This window comes from Eschrichtius robustus, chromosome 8 (assembly GCF_028021215.1).
Source record: "Eschrichtius robustus isolate mEscRob2 chromosome 8, mEscRob2.pri, whole genome shotgun sequence".
Taxonomy (NCBI): Eukaryota; Metazoa; Chordata; class Mammalia; order Artiodactyla; family Eschrichtiidae; genus Eschrichtius; species Eschrichtius robustus.
In genome coordinates this window covers 10,302,012-10,319,869 of record NC_090831.1, presented here as the reverse complement: position 1 = coordinate 10,319,869, position 17,858 = coordinate 10,302,012, and the positions used below count along the sequence as shown (strand labels likewise).

At 44.7% G+C, this 17,858-nt stretch overlaps 2 protein-coding genes and 1 pseudogene across 6 annotated transcripts in view; 2 read left to right on the top strand and 1 right to left on the bottom strand.

The window, feature by feature from the left end:
• The window catches only part of COA1 (cytochrome c oxidase assembly factor 1), a 234,945-nt gene that overhangs the window by 136,413 nt on the left and 80,674 nt on the right, over positions 1-17,858 (bottom strand). The window lies entirely within an intron of this gene.
• BLVRA (biliverdin reductase A) overlaps positions 1-17,858 on the top strand; it is a 58,294-nt gene that overhangs the window by 11,861 nt on the left and 28,575 nt on the right. Inside the window, exon 2 of the mRNA XM_068550309.1 lies at positions 2,829-2,861. Coding sequence (XP_068406410.1) covers positions 2,850-2,861 — 12 coding nt within the window. The 5' untranslated portion in view covers positions 2,829-2,849. The remainder of the gene's footprint in view (positions 1-2,828; positions 2,862-17,858) is intronic.
• LOC137768387 (homocysteine-responsive endoplasmic reticulum-resident ubiquitin-like domain member 2 protein) lies at positions 7,104-16,878 on the top strand (annotated as a pseudogene).

Here is a 17,858-nt window from a genome sequence, read left to right as displayed (position 1 = left end):
CCAGGGTTTCAAGGATTAGGGATCATGTAGATAAAGCAGCCGACACAAGCTGTCTCACAGCTGTTACCATCCTCCTCATATTTCGTTGTCTGACTTCCCCACCCATGTGTAAGGGACACTTAACACTAACATTTTTTTTTTTTTTTTAAGTTTTATTAGGACACAGCCAGACCCATTTGTGACACATTGTCTATGGCTCTTCCCGTGCCTCTTTTTTTTTTTTTAAATAAATTTATTTATTTATTTATTTAGTTTTTGGCTGCGTTGGGTCTTTGTTGCTGCGTGCGGGCTTTCTCTAGTTGCAGCGAGTGGGGGCTACTCTTCGTTGCGGTGCGCGGGCTTCTCATTGCAGTGGCTTCTCTTGTTGCGGAGCACGAGCTCTAGGCGCTCGGGCTTCAGTAGTTGTGGCACACGGGCTCAGTAGCTGTGGCTCGCGGGCTCTAGAGCGCAGGCTCAGTAGTTGTGGCACACGGGCTTAGTTGCTCCGCGGCATGTGGGATCTTCCCGGACCAGGACTCGAACCCGTGTGTCCTGCGTTGGCAGGTGGATTCTTAACCACTGCGCCACCAGGGAAGCCCACCACTAACATTCTTAACAATATGAGTAAAGCACGGTAGAGTGTTGGAGCGGGCATCTGTGCACGGCGGGCAGCCCGACCAGGCCCTCCGAGGAGCCCCTGCAGTCCAGACTGTTGCCCAAGATGCATCCTTGACTTATTTCTGGCTTTGTCGGCAGCGTCCTGGTTATCCTTCGGAGGTATTTTATGCACGAGAAGACATCACACCCATACTGACTCCCCAGGACCTGAGAAGAAAGCTCACCCGCTTTGTCCTCACTCTCTGCTTTATTTAGTGTCTGGCTTCTAGCAAGTTCCTTTTTCTCAGATTTTCCAGGAAACTTGAAAAGGCTCCAGATGGCAAAAGGAAAGATAGCATGTGTGCTGGCCAGGTTGGGTCACGAGACCCACTGTCAAAGCAGGAAGGAGGAACGGGAAGGGAGGAGGGAGGGGAATTGCTGAAAACAAGTTATTTTCAACACACAGCCCAGGTGATCAGCCCAGGTGATCTTAGGATTGCCAAGAGTCGAGGTTTTTAAAAATGGGTGCTATTTTCGCTATTGCTAGTCACGGTTAACTTCACTATGCCTAGTCCTTCCTATGTTTTGAAAGAGAATAGGATCAAACGCAGGGCCGGGTCCAAGGACGGAGGCTGCCTCAGCCTCCCTTCGTGGAGGCCCTGGAGGGCCCTCCTTCCCCTCCTCGGCTTCTTGGGTGCATCCTTTATGTTGGCTTCTCGGACAGCCCCCCAGGTGGAAGAGCCAGAGCGGCTTCCTTAGACCCTTCTCCGTCCCCTCTGGCCACCCACCTACCATCCTAGTCAAAATAAAGTGGCAGTTCTAACAGCTCTGAAAGTGAATGAGAACGTTCATTCTTAGGGGCCCATCTGTTCTACTCTCAATTCTAGCGGTGCTCTGAGAGTGGCTTTCGGACCATCTGAGCACGACCTCCTGGTGGATGCCTGTTGAAAATGCACATTCTTAGCCTCCCTCCCCTGTAGAAACTCTGGGGGTGGAACCCAGAAAAGCACGTCTCCAACAGGCAGCCCCAGGAGTCCATTAATGTTTGGGACCGCTGTTATTCCGCGCTAGTTCCTTATTTCTTTTCCTTCTCTCTCCTGTTTCCCATCATCTTCCCGTTTTCTTTCCCTGTGACTCATGCTTGCTTGTTTACTCTTCCCTTCCTCCTCCTCAATGCTAAGGCTTCAAGAGTAGCCCACTGAACTGGTGGGGTTGTTTTTTTTTTAATTTTTATTGGAGTATAGATGACTTACAATGTTGTTAGTTTCTGCTGTACAGCAAAGTGACTCAGTTACACACATGTATCTATCCCCTCTTTTTTAGATTCTTTTCCCAGATAGGCCATTACAGAGTACTGAGTAGAGTTCCCTGTGCTATACAGTAGGGCCTTGTTAATTATCTATTTTATATATAGTAGTGTGTGTATGTCAGTCCCAATCTTTTAACATATTTAAGTCCCTTGGAAACTCAGCGAGGAGAGAAGAAGTATGTATTTCTTACTGCCTTGCTTGTCCCCATGAAAAAAGGACAGACACAAAGCTATCCTCTCCAAGCACCGACTTTGGGGAATGCATCATTCTTTTTTTTTTTATAAATTTATTTTATTTTATTGATTTTTATTTTTGGCTGCATTGGGTCTTCGTTGGTGCACACGGGCTTTTTCTAGTTGCGGCGAGCGGGGGCTACTCTTCATTGGGGTGCACGGGCTTCTCATTGCAGTGGCTTCTCTTGTTGCAGAGCACGGGCTCTAGGCATGTGGGCCTCAGTAGCTGTGGCACACGGGCTTAGTAGTTGTGGCTCGTGGGGTCTAGAGCACGGGCTCAGTAGTTGTGCTGCACGTGCTTAGTTGCTCCGCGGCATGTGGGATCCTCCCGGACCAGGGCTCGAACCCGTGTCTCCTGCATCGGCAGGTGGATTCTTACCCACTGTGCCACCAGGGAAGCCCTGCATCATTCTTTTAAGTATACAGAAGCATCCCTTCTAGTATAAGAGGGGGACCTTGGGGGTTGGCAGTGTTCTTTAGAGAAACATTACTGGTGTGATGTCCCCAGGGGGGCCAGCGACCACCTGCCTCAGATCAGACACCGGCCTGGGTGCCCTCACTGGAGGGCACAAGGTGGTGAAGGCATTTGGGGAAGAGGGGGCCAATGGGACAGGAAATGGGGGGAGAAGGGGGGTGGCCAGGGAGAGTGTCAGCGGGGAGTTTGGGGCGGTGCCACCAAGGTCCTGAACCTCTGCTTTTGTCTTCACAGCTCCTGCAGAAAGAGACCAAGATGAACACAGAGGTGAGTCCTCTAAAAGGACCCGTTTAAGGATGCTTTTTTTGCAGTGTCCCTCATTTCTCCTTCACAGAGTGTCTTCTTTCCTCCAGAGTTTTCGGAAACATCAGCAGAAACTTGAAAACATGTCCCCTCCTTCCTGCCACCACACATGGCTCCAGGTGATATGGGAGGAATTAGGCCCCTCTGAGTTCTTATCTGTGTCAGTCCAGCAGCTTCAGTGAGATGAGGATTTATCTACTTGAGTTAATCCTGAAACAACACTCCTGGGTTAGGGGTGGAGTGGGCTGGGCCATGGGGGCTGCTGGGCCCCTGTGTTATTCTGGGGACACTTAACTCTGCTTACAAGGACCTTTCTCTGCATCACCCCCCTGTCGTCTCACTTCCACTCAACCTGGTCTTCCATCCAACGAGATGCCTAGTCTCTCTGTCCCTTTGTTTTCTCCTGGCCCGTCAGCCCCTTCTGCTCTCTCTCCCTTCCAGGTCCAGCGTAGATGGTGGGGTCCACCTCTTCGACTGCTCTCGTGCTCACGTCTCCAACTCCTTTTCCCCTTGTCCTCTTGATCCCGCATGGCCAACCCAGAGGCTGTCCCCACAGGACGGTGGTCTTGGGTGAGTGGCACAGCTTCATGCTGTTTGCGGCTGGCAGCGGTCTCGACCTCATCTGGGTGCTCGGCACACCCACCAGCCCCGCTCCGTAGCCCCAGGCGGCTCTCTTTCCCTTTGCCCTGAACAACCAGGTCCGGTCTTCCTCACTCCTTCCAGCTCCCTCCTCACTCTTAGCACCTGGGTCACCTTTTACTTGACGGACAAAAACTGGAACCATCAGCCATCATCTCTCTCAATTCCTGACTCCCTGTTTGTCTTGTTCCTTTTTTCATGGTGGAAGGGGTGCTTATCAGTGACAGAGCTCCAGGCTGCGAGTACAGGAAAACGCAGTTTAATGTGGTTTTTATCCTGGAAGTCCAGAGGGAGGGCAGGCTTCAGGGCGGGTTGACCCAGTGGCTCAGCCATCTTATCAAGGACGTCCAGGGTCTTGTCATCTCTCTCCTCTCATCCAAGTGTTGGCTTCATCCTCGAGGTAGCGCCCCCTCAGGGCTCTAGGATGGCTGCCAGCAGAGGTTGGGACTACACGCTTCCTCGTTCACTCTGAGCGGGAGAAAGAGATGGCTTCCTGCAGCTCTCCCAGAAAAGGGGGAAACTCCTTTCTTGAAGCCTCCACCAAACTCCTGCTTAGGTCTTACTGGCCAGAACCAGGTCACATGCCCGTTCCTGGACTAATTACTGTGTCAGAGGAGCCAGGATTTTGCCAACTGGCTTAGACTAATCAGTCCCACCCAGTGCGGCTTCCCCCTCTACCCCAGGGCTGGATCTGGGAAGAAGGAAGGGGAGTGGACACTGGGAAAGGATCCATCGCATCCCGTCCCAGACATTTCTGGTGAAAGCGTATTGACTGAAAAGCACGCACACCTAAAAGTTGAGCGTTATGTTTTATTCTGCTGACTTACGGAGGACTTAAGCCCGGGATACAGCCTCTCAGGAAACTCTGAGGTACTGCTCCAAAGAGGTAAGGGACAAGCCAGGATATATAGGGTTTTTTGCCCGAAAAAAAAACCCCCCAGGCAATTGGAACATCAAAAGATTACTGTTAAAGGAAAAAGGACATCTCAAGTTAATGACTATCACTTTTCTATGTATGGGAAGATGCAAGAGTCTAGGCTTATTGAAATCATTCCCTTGATGTGCACCTTAGCTATCCAGGGTGCCTAAGAGCAGTATCCTGCTGTTTCCCATCCTGAGTCCCCTCAGGATGCACCTCGGGGGCAGCTGCAGTGGCTGAGGGCTTGATGCCCTCAATAGCCTTTCTTCACTGAAACGGCAGGCGACACTCTTTGTCCGCGCTCTGAATTGCAGACTCTGCTGCCTGTTCAGACCTTGTACCACCTCCCCGATTACCTCCTTGACCAGCTGCACTGCTGGGCTCGTTTCTCCTCGATCTTTCCCGTCAACATTTCCAACTGCTTTAGTTTTTACTTTCTTCAGAACAAAGCAACACATGAGGTCTTGTCAAGCTACCGTCATCCTATTTTTCTCATGCCCTTCAGAAACTCATCTTTAATAGTAGTTTTTTAATATAATTCAAAAAAGATACGTGCACCCCTATGTTCATAGCACTATTCACAGTAAACAACCTAAATGTCCATGGACAGAGGAATGGATAAAGAAGATGTGGTATATCTACAATGGAATACTACTTGGCCATGAAAAAGAATGAAATAATGCCATTTGCAGCAACATGGATACAACTAGAGATTATCATACTAAGTGAAGTAAGTCAGAAAGAGAAAGACCAATAGCATATGGCATCACTTATATGTGGAATCTAAAATATGGCACAGATGAACCTATCTATGAAACAAAAACAGACTCACAGACACAGAGAACAGACTTGTGGTTGCCGAGGGGGAGGGGGTGGTGAGGGAGGGAAGGACTGGGAGTTTGGGATGAACAGATGCAACTATTATATACAGGATGGATAAACAACAAGGTCCTCCTGTATAGCACAGGGAACTCTAGTCAATATCCTGTGGTGGACTTCCCTGGTGGTCCAGTGGTTAAGACTCCAGGCTCCCAGTGCAGGGGGCCCGGGTTTGATCCCTGGTCAGGGAACTAGATCCCGCATGCCACAACTAAGACCCGGCGCAGCTAAATAAATAAATTAATTAAAAAAAAAAATATCCTGTGGTAAACCATAATGGAAAAGACTATAAAAAAAGAATGTAGATGTGTGTAAAAGAAAAAAAGATAGCTTTTAAAAAATTTAGTTTTGCAATAACGTCAATACACAGACCTAGTACAAAACTCAAAAGCTATATACAAAACGTTAAATAGTCAAAAGCGAGTCTCCCAACTACCCCATCCCCCCAGCCTCCTCCACCCCAGGGCTGACCTCTGTTAACCACTTTCTGGGGCCTCTGCCGCCTTATCCGAAGGCCCCGTAACTCACTCTAATTCTCATGTTCTTGGAAGTTGTGGAAAAAAAGAGTAAAAACTTAGCATTAATATTAAGCTCATACAGCCTGGCCCGGTAAGAATTCTATCAATCGCCAGCCACCCCTTCTGTTGTATAATTTCGACCTTTCCTTCTTTGGTGCCTTTTCTCTCTCAACCTTTTAAAAATATTCCCAGACCTTGGGTCCCCCTCTAACTATTCTGCCTTCTCTTCTGCCTTCAACACCCTGTGGCCACCTTCTAGTGGTGGTGGTCACCCTTCTCACTTCCCTCTCCTGTCTCATCCCAGGGCAGCCTGACGTGGTCCTCGCTGCTCCAGTAAAACTTCTCAGAGCTGGCTCTCTGGAAGTGGTGCCTCCCTCGTGTGAATTTCCATCACCCTTTATGTATCGCTTCTTTTGTTACCTTCCGTTCTTTGACTGGGAGTAGAACTGTCTGTGTGCCTTGTTCATCTTAGCATACCCATGGCACCTGGCATGATGCCTCAGACGCCGTGTGTCCTCACTGAATGGCGGTTTGACTAAATGATGGGGTGATTCGGAGACTGTTTAGTCATCTCGTGATGCATTCCAGAGCTTGGGTGGATCAGTAGAAATGTAGAGGAAGGAAAACTTGCAGAGGCTTGAGGCCGGCGGGAGAGGGAGAGGGAGAGAGGAGCGGGATCTCAGCCGTAATCAGCCCTTGGGTCTCAGAGGATTTGTCCAGTGCAGGAATGACTCCCAGGATTTCCCAGCATGTCAAGCTGGGTGCCTGGCAGAATTGGCAGAGCCGCTGGCCTTTGCCCGGAAGTTCAGAGCACAGCCGGTCAGGTGGGGTGGGTGGTTGGAATCTAGCGCAGAACATGATGATCCAGGTCAGGGTGGGACGGCCAGGTGGAAATGCCCGGTTTGCATTTCTTCCTGGGACTGGAGCTTGGAGAAGAGGATGGTTCACAGTGCGTGACGTGGGAGACTTCCGCATAACGGTGGTCCTGGAAACCTTAAGAGTGAGAGACACCCCTCCCCCGCTCTGGGAATATGGGGAGAAGAGGAGAACAGAGGGCCAGGATTGAGCACTGGGGAATGTGCAACACTAGGGCGCAGGACGAAGTGCGAGACGGAAACCTCGCCTTGAGACGAGGGAAGACAGGGAAGGAGTGAATTTAAAGAAGGTCCCCTTAAGTGTCAAATATGAGTTGAGGTCCAGGAGAATGCCGCTGAGGGAAAGCCCTTGAATTCGGCAGTGAGAAGATCTGAGATGCCCCGTGATAAGGCAGAGAGGTGCGGTAGTGAAAACCAGCTTACAGTTGGGCTGGAAGGGTGAGTCGAGAGAGCAGATGCAGCCCGGGGGTATGAGGAGCTGGCTGATTTGGGGGCAGTGGACAGGCCCCAGGCAGGGCCAGAGCGTACTGAAGACCAGGCAGCAGAGCACGCCCAACTCTGTAGCTGGAGCCTAGGACAGAAGCAGCGAGTAAGCCCAAGGCTGTACAAACTGTAGAGCTCTCACCTGCTCAGAGTATCCCTCAGATTTTTATATCTATTTTAAGTGTTTGTATTTTGGATAACACGCGTTCACATGATTCAGAATTTTAAAGAATTTAGAAAGAAAAAAGATTTACTCCGAGAAGACCTCTTCTTTCCCAGCTACTCTGTTATGCTCCCAGGCAACCATTGCTACTGGTTTCTTGGCTATTCTTTCAGAGAGATTCTAAACATACACAAGTAGTTTTTCCCTTCAGCTGCCTCCCCCCCTTGTTGTTTTTTTTTTTTTTACACAAACTAGAGCACACATCTTACACTGGTCTGTATTTTGCTTTTCTCAGCCAACAATCTATCTTGGAGATCAGTCCCTTCCAATACATAAAGAACTTCCTTGTTCTTTTTTATAGCTGTGTAGCATACCATAATTATATAACCAGTCTGCTATTAACAACATATACATTATTTTCAGTCTTTTGCTGTTGCAAGCAAGGCTGCAATAAACCTGCGTCATTTTACTTGCATATATGCTTTAGAAGTGGATTTCTCTGAGCAAAGAATATTTGTGTGATAAACATTTCCAAGTTGCTCTCCACAAAGGTTGCCTGTTTTTCTCCCCCTCTGGCAACGTACGAATACGCCTGTCTTCCCAGGCCAGCCAGTGTGTTATCAAACTTACTGATTCTTGTAAACAAGTGAAAAACATTAGTTTGTCCTTCCTGACTATTTGAAATCTTCATACCCCTTCCTGGAGTGGAAACCCAGCACCTGCCCTCAAACCTCCCACCTTGAAGTTCTATAGTGATTTTACATTTTCTTCTACTCTCACCTCAGAATAATTTTTTTTCCCCGAGTTGGCCTTGCATGTGTTCTTAATCCGAACTTTCTCTAAATTCCATCTTCAGATCTTGAGCTCCAGACACTCAGCTTCTCTGAGTCCAAGACAGGGAGAGCAAGCTCACTCTGTGACTATAATTTGGTCCCCAGTTAGTTTTTGAGTCACTCTGCTGTTCCTTATGTCTGTCCCTTTTCTGCTGTCTTGAAACTGCTGCTGTTCCTTTGTTCCTTAAAATACCACGTGTACAGGACTGGATATATAGTGCATTTGATCAAGGGTTCGAGACAGCAGAGCACAGCAGACAGCTGAAATGGAATTTTAGACATCCTGGCTTCTAGAAATCCGTTGCCCACCTGTCTGCTGGGCATGTCTTACTGCCTTCTTTCTTGCCATACTTCAGCCTTCTCATAATCTGTGTGCACGTTCCCCTTCCTGCTCATCTTTCTTCCCCTTTCCTCTGCTTTCTGCTGGTTCTCGCCGCCAAAGTTTTAGCTACTAAATTGCAGAGCAGTTTAGCCATCTCTTTGACTTGTTTAATCTCCTATAGTTGGGGATTTTCCAGTTATTGTTCTAATTTCTAGTTTAATTCCACTGTGGTCTCAGAGCAGACATTGTATGACTTCTGTTCTTTTAAACTTGTTGAGGTGTATTTTATGGCCCAGAATGTGGTCTGTCTTGGTGAATGTTCCATGTGTGCTTAAGAAGGATGCGTTTTCTGCTGCTTCGGGGTAAAGTAGACTATGGATGTCAGTTATGTCCAATTGACTGATGGTGTTGAGTTCAACTATGCCCTTCCTGGTTTTTCTGCCTGTTCAATCTGTCCATTTCTGATAGAGGGGTGTTGAAGTGTCCAACTATGATTTTGGATTCATCTGTTTTTCCTCGCAGTTCTATCAGATTTTGCCTCATGTCGTTTGGTGCCCTGTCGTTAAGTGCACAAGTGTTAAGGATTAGTATGTCTTCTTGGACCCCATTATTACTATGTAATGCCCTTCTTGCAATTAACATAGCTATTCCTGCTTTCTTTTGCTTATAGTGTTAGCATGGTATATTTGTCTCCATCCATTTGCTTTTTTTTTTTTTTTTTTTAATTTCTTTCTTTATTTTTGGCTGTGTTGGGTCTTCATTGCTGCGTGTGGGCTTCCTCTAGTTGCGGCGAGCGGGGGCTACTCTTCGTTGCGGTGCGCAGGCTTCTCATTGCAGTGGCTTCTCTTATTGCGGAGCATGGGCTCTAGGGGCGCAGGCTTCAGTAGTTGTGGCACACGGGCTCAGTAGTTGTGGCTTGTGGGCTCTAGAGCGCAGGCTCAGTAGTTGTGGCACATGGGCTTAGTTGCTCCACAGCATGTGGGATCTTCCCGGACCAGGGCTCGAACCCGTGTCCCCTGCATTGGCAGGCGGATTCTTAACCACTGCGCCACCAGGGAAGTCCCATCCATTTACTTTTAATCTATATGTGTCTTTGTATCTAAAGTGGACTTCTTGTAGACAACATATAGCTGAGTCTTGTTTTCTAATCCGCTCTGACAATCTTTATCTTTTAACTGATGCATTTAGACCATTAACGTTCAAAGTGATTATTGATGTAGGTGGATTAATATTTGTTACTGTTTTCTACTCATTGCCTTTGTTCTTTGGTCCTGTTTTTCTCTCCCACTCTTTTTCTGCCTTTTGTGATTTAAACTGAGCGTGTCATGTGATTCCATTTTCTCTTTTTTCTTAGCATATTGGTTGTACTTCCTTTTTTTATTGGTTGCTCTAGGGCTTGCAATATACATTTACAACTAATCCAAGTCCGCTTTCAAATAATAACTATACCACTTTACAGACAGCGTGAGTACTGTAAAATAACATAATAACCCCACTCCTTCTTCTTGTCCTATGCGTCACTGCTATTACTCATTGCACTTACGTATAAGCATACATGAGCATATAAATACATAAAGTATATACAGAAGCAGAAATAATGGAATACTTTGTTGCTGTTGTTATTTTATTGTTATTTAGATCAATTAAGAATAAGAAAAATAAAGTTTTTATTTTACCTTCACTTAATCCTTCTTCCTTTCTTTAGGTAGACCTGAGCTTCTGACCTGTATTATTTTTCTTCCTCTCTAAAGAAATTCTTTTAACATTTCTTGCAAGACAGGTCTACTGGCAACAAACTGCCTCAAATTTTTGTTTGTCTGAGAAAGTCTTTATTTCTTCTTCACTCTGGAAGGATAATTTCACAGGGTACGGAATTCTAGGTTGGTAGGGTTTTTTTTTTCTCTCAACACTTTAAATATTTCACTTCACTCTCCTCTTGCTTGCATGGTTTCTGAGGAGAAGTTGGATGTAATTCTTATCTTTGTTCTTCCGTAGGTAAGGTTGATTCCCTCTGGCTTTTGTTTTTTTTCTTTTTTTTTTGGCTGCGTCACGCGGCGTATAAGATTCTAGTTCCTATACGCGCCACGCGGCATATAGGATTCTAGTTCCCTAATCAAATTTGCGCCCCCTGCAGTGGGAGCACGGAGTCTTCACCACTGGACCCCCAGGGAAGTCCTGTCTCTCTGGCTTCTTTCAGGATTTTTTTCTTTATCTTTGCTTTTCTGTAATTTGAAAATGATATGCCTAACATCATTTTGCAGGGGTGGCGGGGTATTTATCCTGTTTGGTGTTCTCTGAACTTCCTGGACCTGTGATTTGGTGTCTGACATTAATTTGGGGAAATTCTTAGTCATTACTGTTTCAAGTATTTCTCGTGTTCTTTTCTCTCTTCCGTCTCTTTCTGGTGTTCCCATTACATGCATGTTACACCATTTGTAGTTGTCCCCACAGTCCTTGGATATTCGCTTCATTTATTCAGTCTCTGTTCTCTTTGCTCTTCAGTTTGGGGGGTTACTATTGAGATATCCTCAATTTCAGAGATTCTTTCCTCAGCCATGTCTAGTCTACTAATAAGCCCATAAAAGGCATTCTTTGTTTCTGTTACACTGTGTTTGATCTCTAGCATTTCTTCTTCATTCTATCTTAGAATTTCCGTCTCTCTGCTTACATTGCCCATCTGTTCTTGTATGTTGTCTGCTTTATCTGTTAGACCCTTAGCATAGTAATCACAGTTGTTTTAGATTCCCAGTCTGGTAATTCCAACACTCCTGTTATGTCTGGTTCTGATGCTGCTCTGTCTCTTCAAATTGTGCTTTTTATCTTTTGCTATGGCTTGTCATTTTTTTCTTGATCGCCAGACATGATGTATCATGTAAAAGGAGCTGCTGTAAATGGGCCTTTAGTCATGTGGTGGTGAGGTGTAGGGGGAGGGGAAGCATTCTCCAGTCCCATGATCAGGTCTCAGTCTTTTAGTGAGCCTGTGCCTCTGGACTGTGAACCACACAAGTATTTCTCAGTTGTTTTTTTTCTTCTTCCCCTCTTAGGTGGGAGAGTATGGCTAGAGTGGGCTAGAGTCGGGTGTTTCCCTTCTCCCAAATGGAATTCTAGAGTAGTCTGGAGTTTTGTACAGTTGACCCTTACACAACACCGGGGTTAGAAATGCTGACCCTCTGTGCAGTTGAAAATCTGCCTGTAACTTACAGTCGGCCCTCCAGATACACGCTCCCTCCATATCCACAGTTCTGCATCCACAGATTCAACCAGCTGCAACTGTGTAGTACTGTAATATTTACTTTTTTAAAAAATCCATATGTAAGTGGACCTGCACTGTTCAAATGCATGTTGTTCAAGGGTCAACTGTTTTTCCCTTGCCTGCAGTCAGATAGGGTCTGATAATTCCCCAGCAGGTTAGGGTCTGGTTAGCTAGCTTTCTGTGAGGTCAGGCCTTATTCGGAAGAACAGCACACTCTGGTATATTTCAGAGTGGTGCTTTTTCCCCACTCCTGCTAGAAGCACAAGGGGAAACATCTCCAGTATTTACTGTGGGAACCTGGTCAAGCTCTTGGAGGTAAATCTCACAAAATTGAGAGGGTCTCCCCGTGACTGGGTCCCCCTGGAGTTTTTAGGTCTCCAAGTTGTCCACACTGAGCCCCCAGCAACTCATCCATTACAGTTCAGGCTTTCCTACTGGTTCTGGCGTCTGGTCCCTGTGGTGGTTTCTACTCTTGAATCTCTGCTCCGCTAAGTTATTCTCTGCATTAGTCCCTCTGTCTGTCCAGTCTTGGGGGCAGCGGTTTGCCTTGTGTCCTTACCTCTCTTAAGGATCCTGGAAGACTTAGTTTTAGTTAGTTTTTCAGTCTGTTTAGCTGTTTACCCATTATCAGGATGGAGTAGCAACTTCCAAGCTCCTTCCATGTGCAGTGGGAAACCAGAAGCCCTCACCTCTTTGATTTGCAGTTTCCTTCCAGAACATGCCTTGAAGAAGCCTCATGTAAAATGAGCAGGTGCAGGTAAAATGGTCTAGCAAAGTCATTTTTGTCAAAAACAAAGTTCTTTCCCACAGAAGAACTCAGCTGTTAATATGTCAGCATTTTCACCCATATCTTTTCCCTTTGTGTCAGTTTTGCAAAGGAATGTTGTCTAAACCAAACTCAGAAGCACTTCAGTCTGACACCACGCAAGCCAGGTTTTGTACACAAGTTTGTGTGTATTGTTAATTACTAAAATAGAAAAAGTAACTTGGCTTCTTACAGACAATGAAGCTGTTTCTTAACCTCATGGCTCTTTTAAAGCTAATAGAAATTTATGTTCCTGGTTATTTTCTGAAATGTAGTAATTTAGTAGTTAATCTTAGGAATGCTGTAAATATTCAGCCTCATAAGGAGATTGCTTGTTTCCTTTTCTGGGTGAAAGAAGAAACAAATATTTGATCAGGTGTGTGTGTTTTGGCTGTTACAGTACAGATTTCTCTAAAGACTGTCTTCCTGCTTTTTGTATATGAGACTGTCAACAGTTAAAATTAAAAGGGTAAACTTGTAACCCAGAAGGTACTCACTGGGCTAAATTGCCTGTTGTCAGTTGGGCATTGTGGCCTCTCCTTCCCACACTCTCCCTGACTCAAGGAAGATAAGCCTGGAACTGCAATGCCCACTGGTCCATTTCATGTGTGAAGTTGGCCAGTTAGAAGCAGTCTTGGGGGATTTGGAAGGCTGAAGAAAAAGACACTGTTATTGAGAGAGCACAGTTGCTTCTTCCCCGCTGCAGGCTGCAAAAGGCTGCAGATGCTTTCCACGAGGTCTTGGCATCCAGGCAAGCTCTTGAGAATCACTTGCTTCAGTATGGCAGGGAGATGGTCAGTGATGGCTTCTCTGGCTTTAGCTCCCCAGTGGTGGCAATGGTCATGTAACCCAGGGGTCCCCAACCCTGGGGCCGCAGACCAGTACTGGTCCACGGCCTGTTAGGAACCGGGCGGCACAGCAGGAGGTGAGTGGCGGGCGGGCGAGTGAGCGAAGCTTCATCTGCTGCTCCCCATCGCTCCCCATCGCTCCCCATCCCTCCCCGTCGCTCCCCATCGCTCCCCATCACTTGCATTACTGCCTGAACCACTCCCCCCACCCACTGTCCGTGGAAAAATTGTCTTCCATGAAACCAGTCCCTGGTGCCAGAAAGGTTGGGGACCACTGATATAAGCCTCCAATTCCCCGTGTTAAAACTCTGTGCTTAGAACACACTGAATGGTTTCTCTTTTCCAGACTGAATCCTGACTGGTACCTTGAGGGGTTTGTGAGTAAGTTGTGGAACAACAGTAGTACAAAGTCTGGGAGAGAGGAGGTGGAAGTAGCTGTTGGAAGTTTCTCATGTGTGAAATGGTATGATGTTACCTTAAGGCAGGCTGTGCTAAATAAAATATGTATCATATAAAGGCCTTAATAAACCACTAAAAACGTTACAGCTACTAGCCACCAGGTGAGATTAAATGGAATCATTAGAAATATTTTATTCATCTGAAAAGAAGTCAGAAGAAGAGGGAAAGAAGCACAGATTGGACAGATAGAAGACAACAAGACGGTAGATTGGAACCCAACCATATCCGTAATCATAGGGTAAATTGTTTAAACACTTCACTGAAAGGCAGAGATTGTTAGACTGAATAAAAAGCGAGACCTGACAATATGCTGCCTACAGGAAACTCACTTTAGATATAAAAGCACACATTGGTTAAAAGTGAGGGGTTGGAAAAAAAATGCACTATGCTAACACAAATCAGCGGAAACTGAGAGTAGATTGATGATATCAGACAAAATAAATTTCAGGGCAAAAAATACTACCAGGAATAAAAATGGTCATTTCAGAATGATAAAGTGGTTAATTCATCAAGACACCATAACCACCCTAAAAATTTATATTCCTGACAATAGAGCTTTGAAATACATCAGTCAGAAAGTGATAGAACTGTAAAGAGAAATACACAGATCTACAGTTATATTCAGAGATTCTAGTACCTATCAATGATTGATAGAACAAGTAGACAGAAAATCAGTAAGTATATAGAAGACTTGGATATCATTATCTACCAACTTGATCTAACAGACCTATGGAACAGTCCAGCCAACAACAGTAGAATATACATTCTTTTTAAGTGTGCGCAAAACATTTACCAAGATAGACCATATTCTGGATCATAAAACATGTTTTTAAAATTTAAGGGTTCAAATCATTTAAAGGATGTTCTCTGACTGATACTTCTCTGGAATTAAATGAGAAACCCGTAGTAGAAAAATATATGGAAAATCCCTAAACATCTGGAACTAAATAACATACTTCTGAATAATCCATAGACCAAAGAGTTAATCACAAGGGAAATTAGACAGTATTGTTAACTGAATGAAAATGAAAGCATGACATTTCCCAGTTTGTGGGGCGCAGCTAAAGCACTGCCATCACTTACAGGGAAATTTATAGCACTAAATGTCTGTTTTTGAAAAGAAGAAAGTTTTTGAATGAATAACTTAAATTCCCAACCTCAGAGTTTTTTTTAAAAAAGCATATTAAACCCAAAATAAGCAGAAAATTTGAAGTAATAAGGATAAGAGCAGAAGTCAACGCAATAAGGAAACAAAAAACAATCAAGAAAATCGGTGAAACCTAAAGATAGTCTTTTGGGGTTTTTTTGAGATCATTGGAATTGATAAAACTCTAGCCAGGCTGCTCAGGAAAAAGAGAGAGAAGACACAAATTACCAATATCAGAAATGAGAGAGAGGACATTACTGCAGATTCTACAGAGAGTTAAAGAATAATAAGAGAATACTATGAATACCTTTGTGGCTAGGAAATGAGTAATTTAGATGAAATGGGCATATTCCTTGAAAGACTCAAACTTCGTAAGCACTTTGAAAAAGAAGTGGCAACCTGAATGTATATATATTCCAACTATACCTATTAAATAAATTGTCTCTGTAGTTAAAACCTTTCCACAGAGGGGAATTCTGCTGGATTGAAGAAGCAGGCTGCTATGATGTGAACTGCTTATATAGAGGGGCGCTTGTCAGGAACTTCAGGTGGCTTCTAAGAGCTCTTCATCCCACAACCAGAAGGAACTGAATTCTGCTGGCAACCACATGAGCTTGGAAGAGAACCCTGGGCTCTGGATGGGAACGTAACCTGCCAGGTCCTGACTGCAGCCTAGTAAGACCCTGGGCAGAGGACTCTGTTAAGCCACATTCAGATTCCAGACCCTTGGAAACTGTGAGATAATAAATTTGACAAAGCATCAGAGTGCTCTACTTGGGCAGACTCCTTCCTGATCATTTGCCACCGAAAGATGATCAGAAAACAAAATGAGTGTCATATGGTTTATCATTTGTGTATTTTTCGTGAACTCATCCCAGTACTCCAAACCCAGTGCCAATAGAGAAAGCCATGAAACGCCAGCATCCAGCAGCAATTCTAGCCCAGATGATTCAAGATCAGCCACTCCATCATCCAGTCAAGAAATCGTGTCTAGAGGTGCCAGTTCTTTCTCAGAAAGACTGAGACAACACACGCTTCCACAAGCACAGATGGATTCCCATATAGTTATCTGTTTCCACATGTAATACAAAGAAACGTAGACAACCAGTTTCTCGGGCAAGCTGTTCCAGCTAGATTGCCAGTGTATCTTGCTTTTAGTCCATAGCAGATACCATGGTGGCAAACATTTGTATGCTCATTAGTGATATGTGATATTTTGTACAATGTCAAGCTGCCGTTTCAGCTCAGGCCACGTCAAACGCCAACCCAGCCCAAACTGCTGCTTCACAGCCTCTAAATTGGCACATGTTCTTGGAGAATAATCGCCACCGGCTCCAAACTCAGTGGTCCAAGAAAGCTAACCCATGAATGAGAATGCTAAACAAAGAAGATGTCAGTTTGAGGCTGGCTGGATTGGATGTACATGTCCTCACAAGCTGCAGTTCTCTTTAGCATTGCGTATTTCTTTTCTTCCTTTAGTCAATTTATATGGTAATGGAAGCCATGCCGCTGCTTTATGTACAGCAAGTTGGATGATTTCCTGTTAGGCATGAGGAGGTCGGCCGCAGGCTCCCTAAAATAGTGCCAAGTTAAGGATGATGGGAAACAAGTAAACAATCTAAAACTTGAAGAAGTGGGTCATTTTATGGATGATGGGCATGACGATGAGGGTGGGAGTGGGGAAGGTGCAGGTGAGGAAGCCAGTGCAATTCAAAGACCTGGATCAATGGTTTCAGCTTGATCTTATCACCACCTTCTTTACTTCACTAATGCCAGAGGGCCACCCCCTGTCAAGAGTTAGGCTTGAAAAACCGTGCCAGCTGGAAAGGAGGGTTTGACTTTAGGAAAATGTTTAAACAGTAGTGTAATTTAAAAGTATATATGAGTATAAAACCTTTTTATTATCGTGAGATTTTTTTCCTTTAAGCTCATACGTATGAATATTGTAAGCACAAATGGATTACTAATTGTACGATTTTAAAAAAAAAGACTAACAGAACATAGTGTTACAATATTGGTCTTCCAGATTTTATTCATTTCAATTATGTATATTATCCCAAGACAGACATATTTGTGGGTCTTATTTCTTTAAAGAGCTGCTTCATACATAAATTTCTATAGTTGTAGATTGACCATTCAGTGTGTAATTTAATATATTATCTATTTTCTATGAATTATTCTGAAAGTTTCAAATGAATGATCTCACAGTGTTTAGTAAGGAATGTTATTTAGGGCTTCCCTGGTGGTGCAGTGGTTGGGAATCTGCCTGCCAGGGCAGGGGACACGAGTTCATGCCCTGGTCCGGGAAGATCCCACATGCCGCGGAGCAACTAGGCCAGTGCGCCACGGCTGCTGAGCCTGCACTCTAGAGCCCACAAGCCACAACTAGAGAAAACCCGCGTGCAGCAGCGAGGACCAATGCAGCCAAAAATAAATAAATTGGAAAAAAAAAGAATGTTATTTACCTAAAATGTGCTAGTAGCAACTTGCCCAGCCCTAAAGCCAAGAAACTTATCAGTAATCTTAATTTTATTGGATAAAGGAAACCTATTTTAAGGGCATGTATTCCATCAGTCAGAATTCATACCGTAAAGAAAAAGCAGTTCTTCAGTAGAATTAACAGTGATATAAAATGTTTTATACAGGCAGTATAAAAGGGAATACTTTTATAGAATCAAAAATACTAGAAATAATTTGGCATTACAAGAAAAGAGAATTACAGACCAGTAACTCTCATGAACACAGATGCAAACATTTTTAATAAGATTTTAGCTAATAGAATCAACAATATATATAAAGGATAATACATTATGACCAA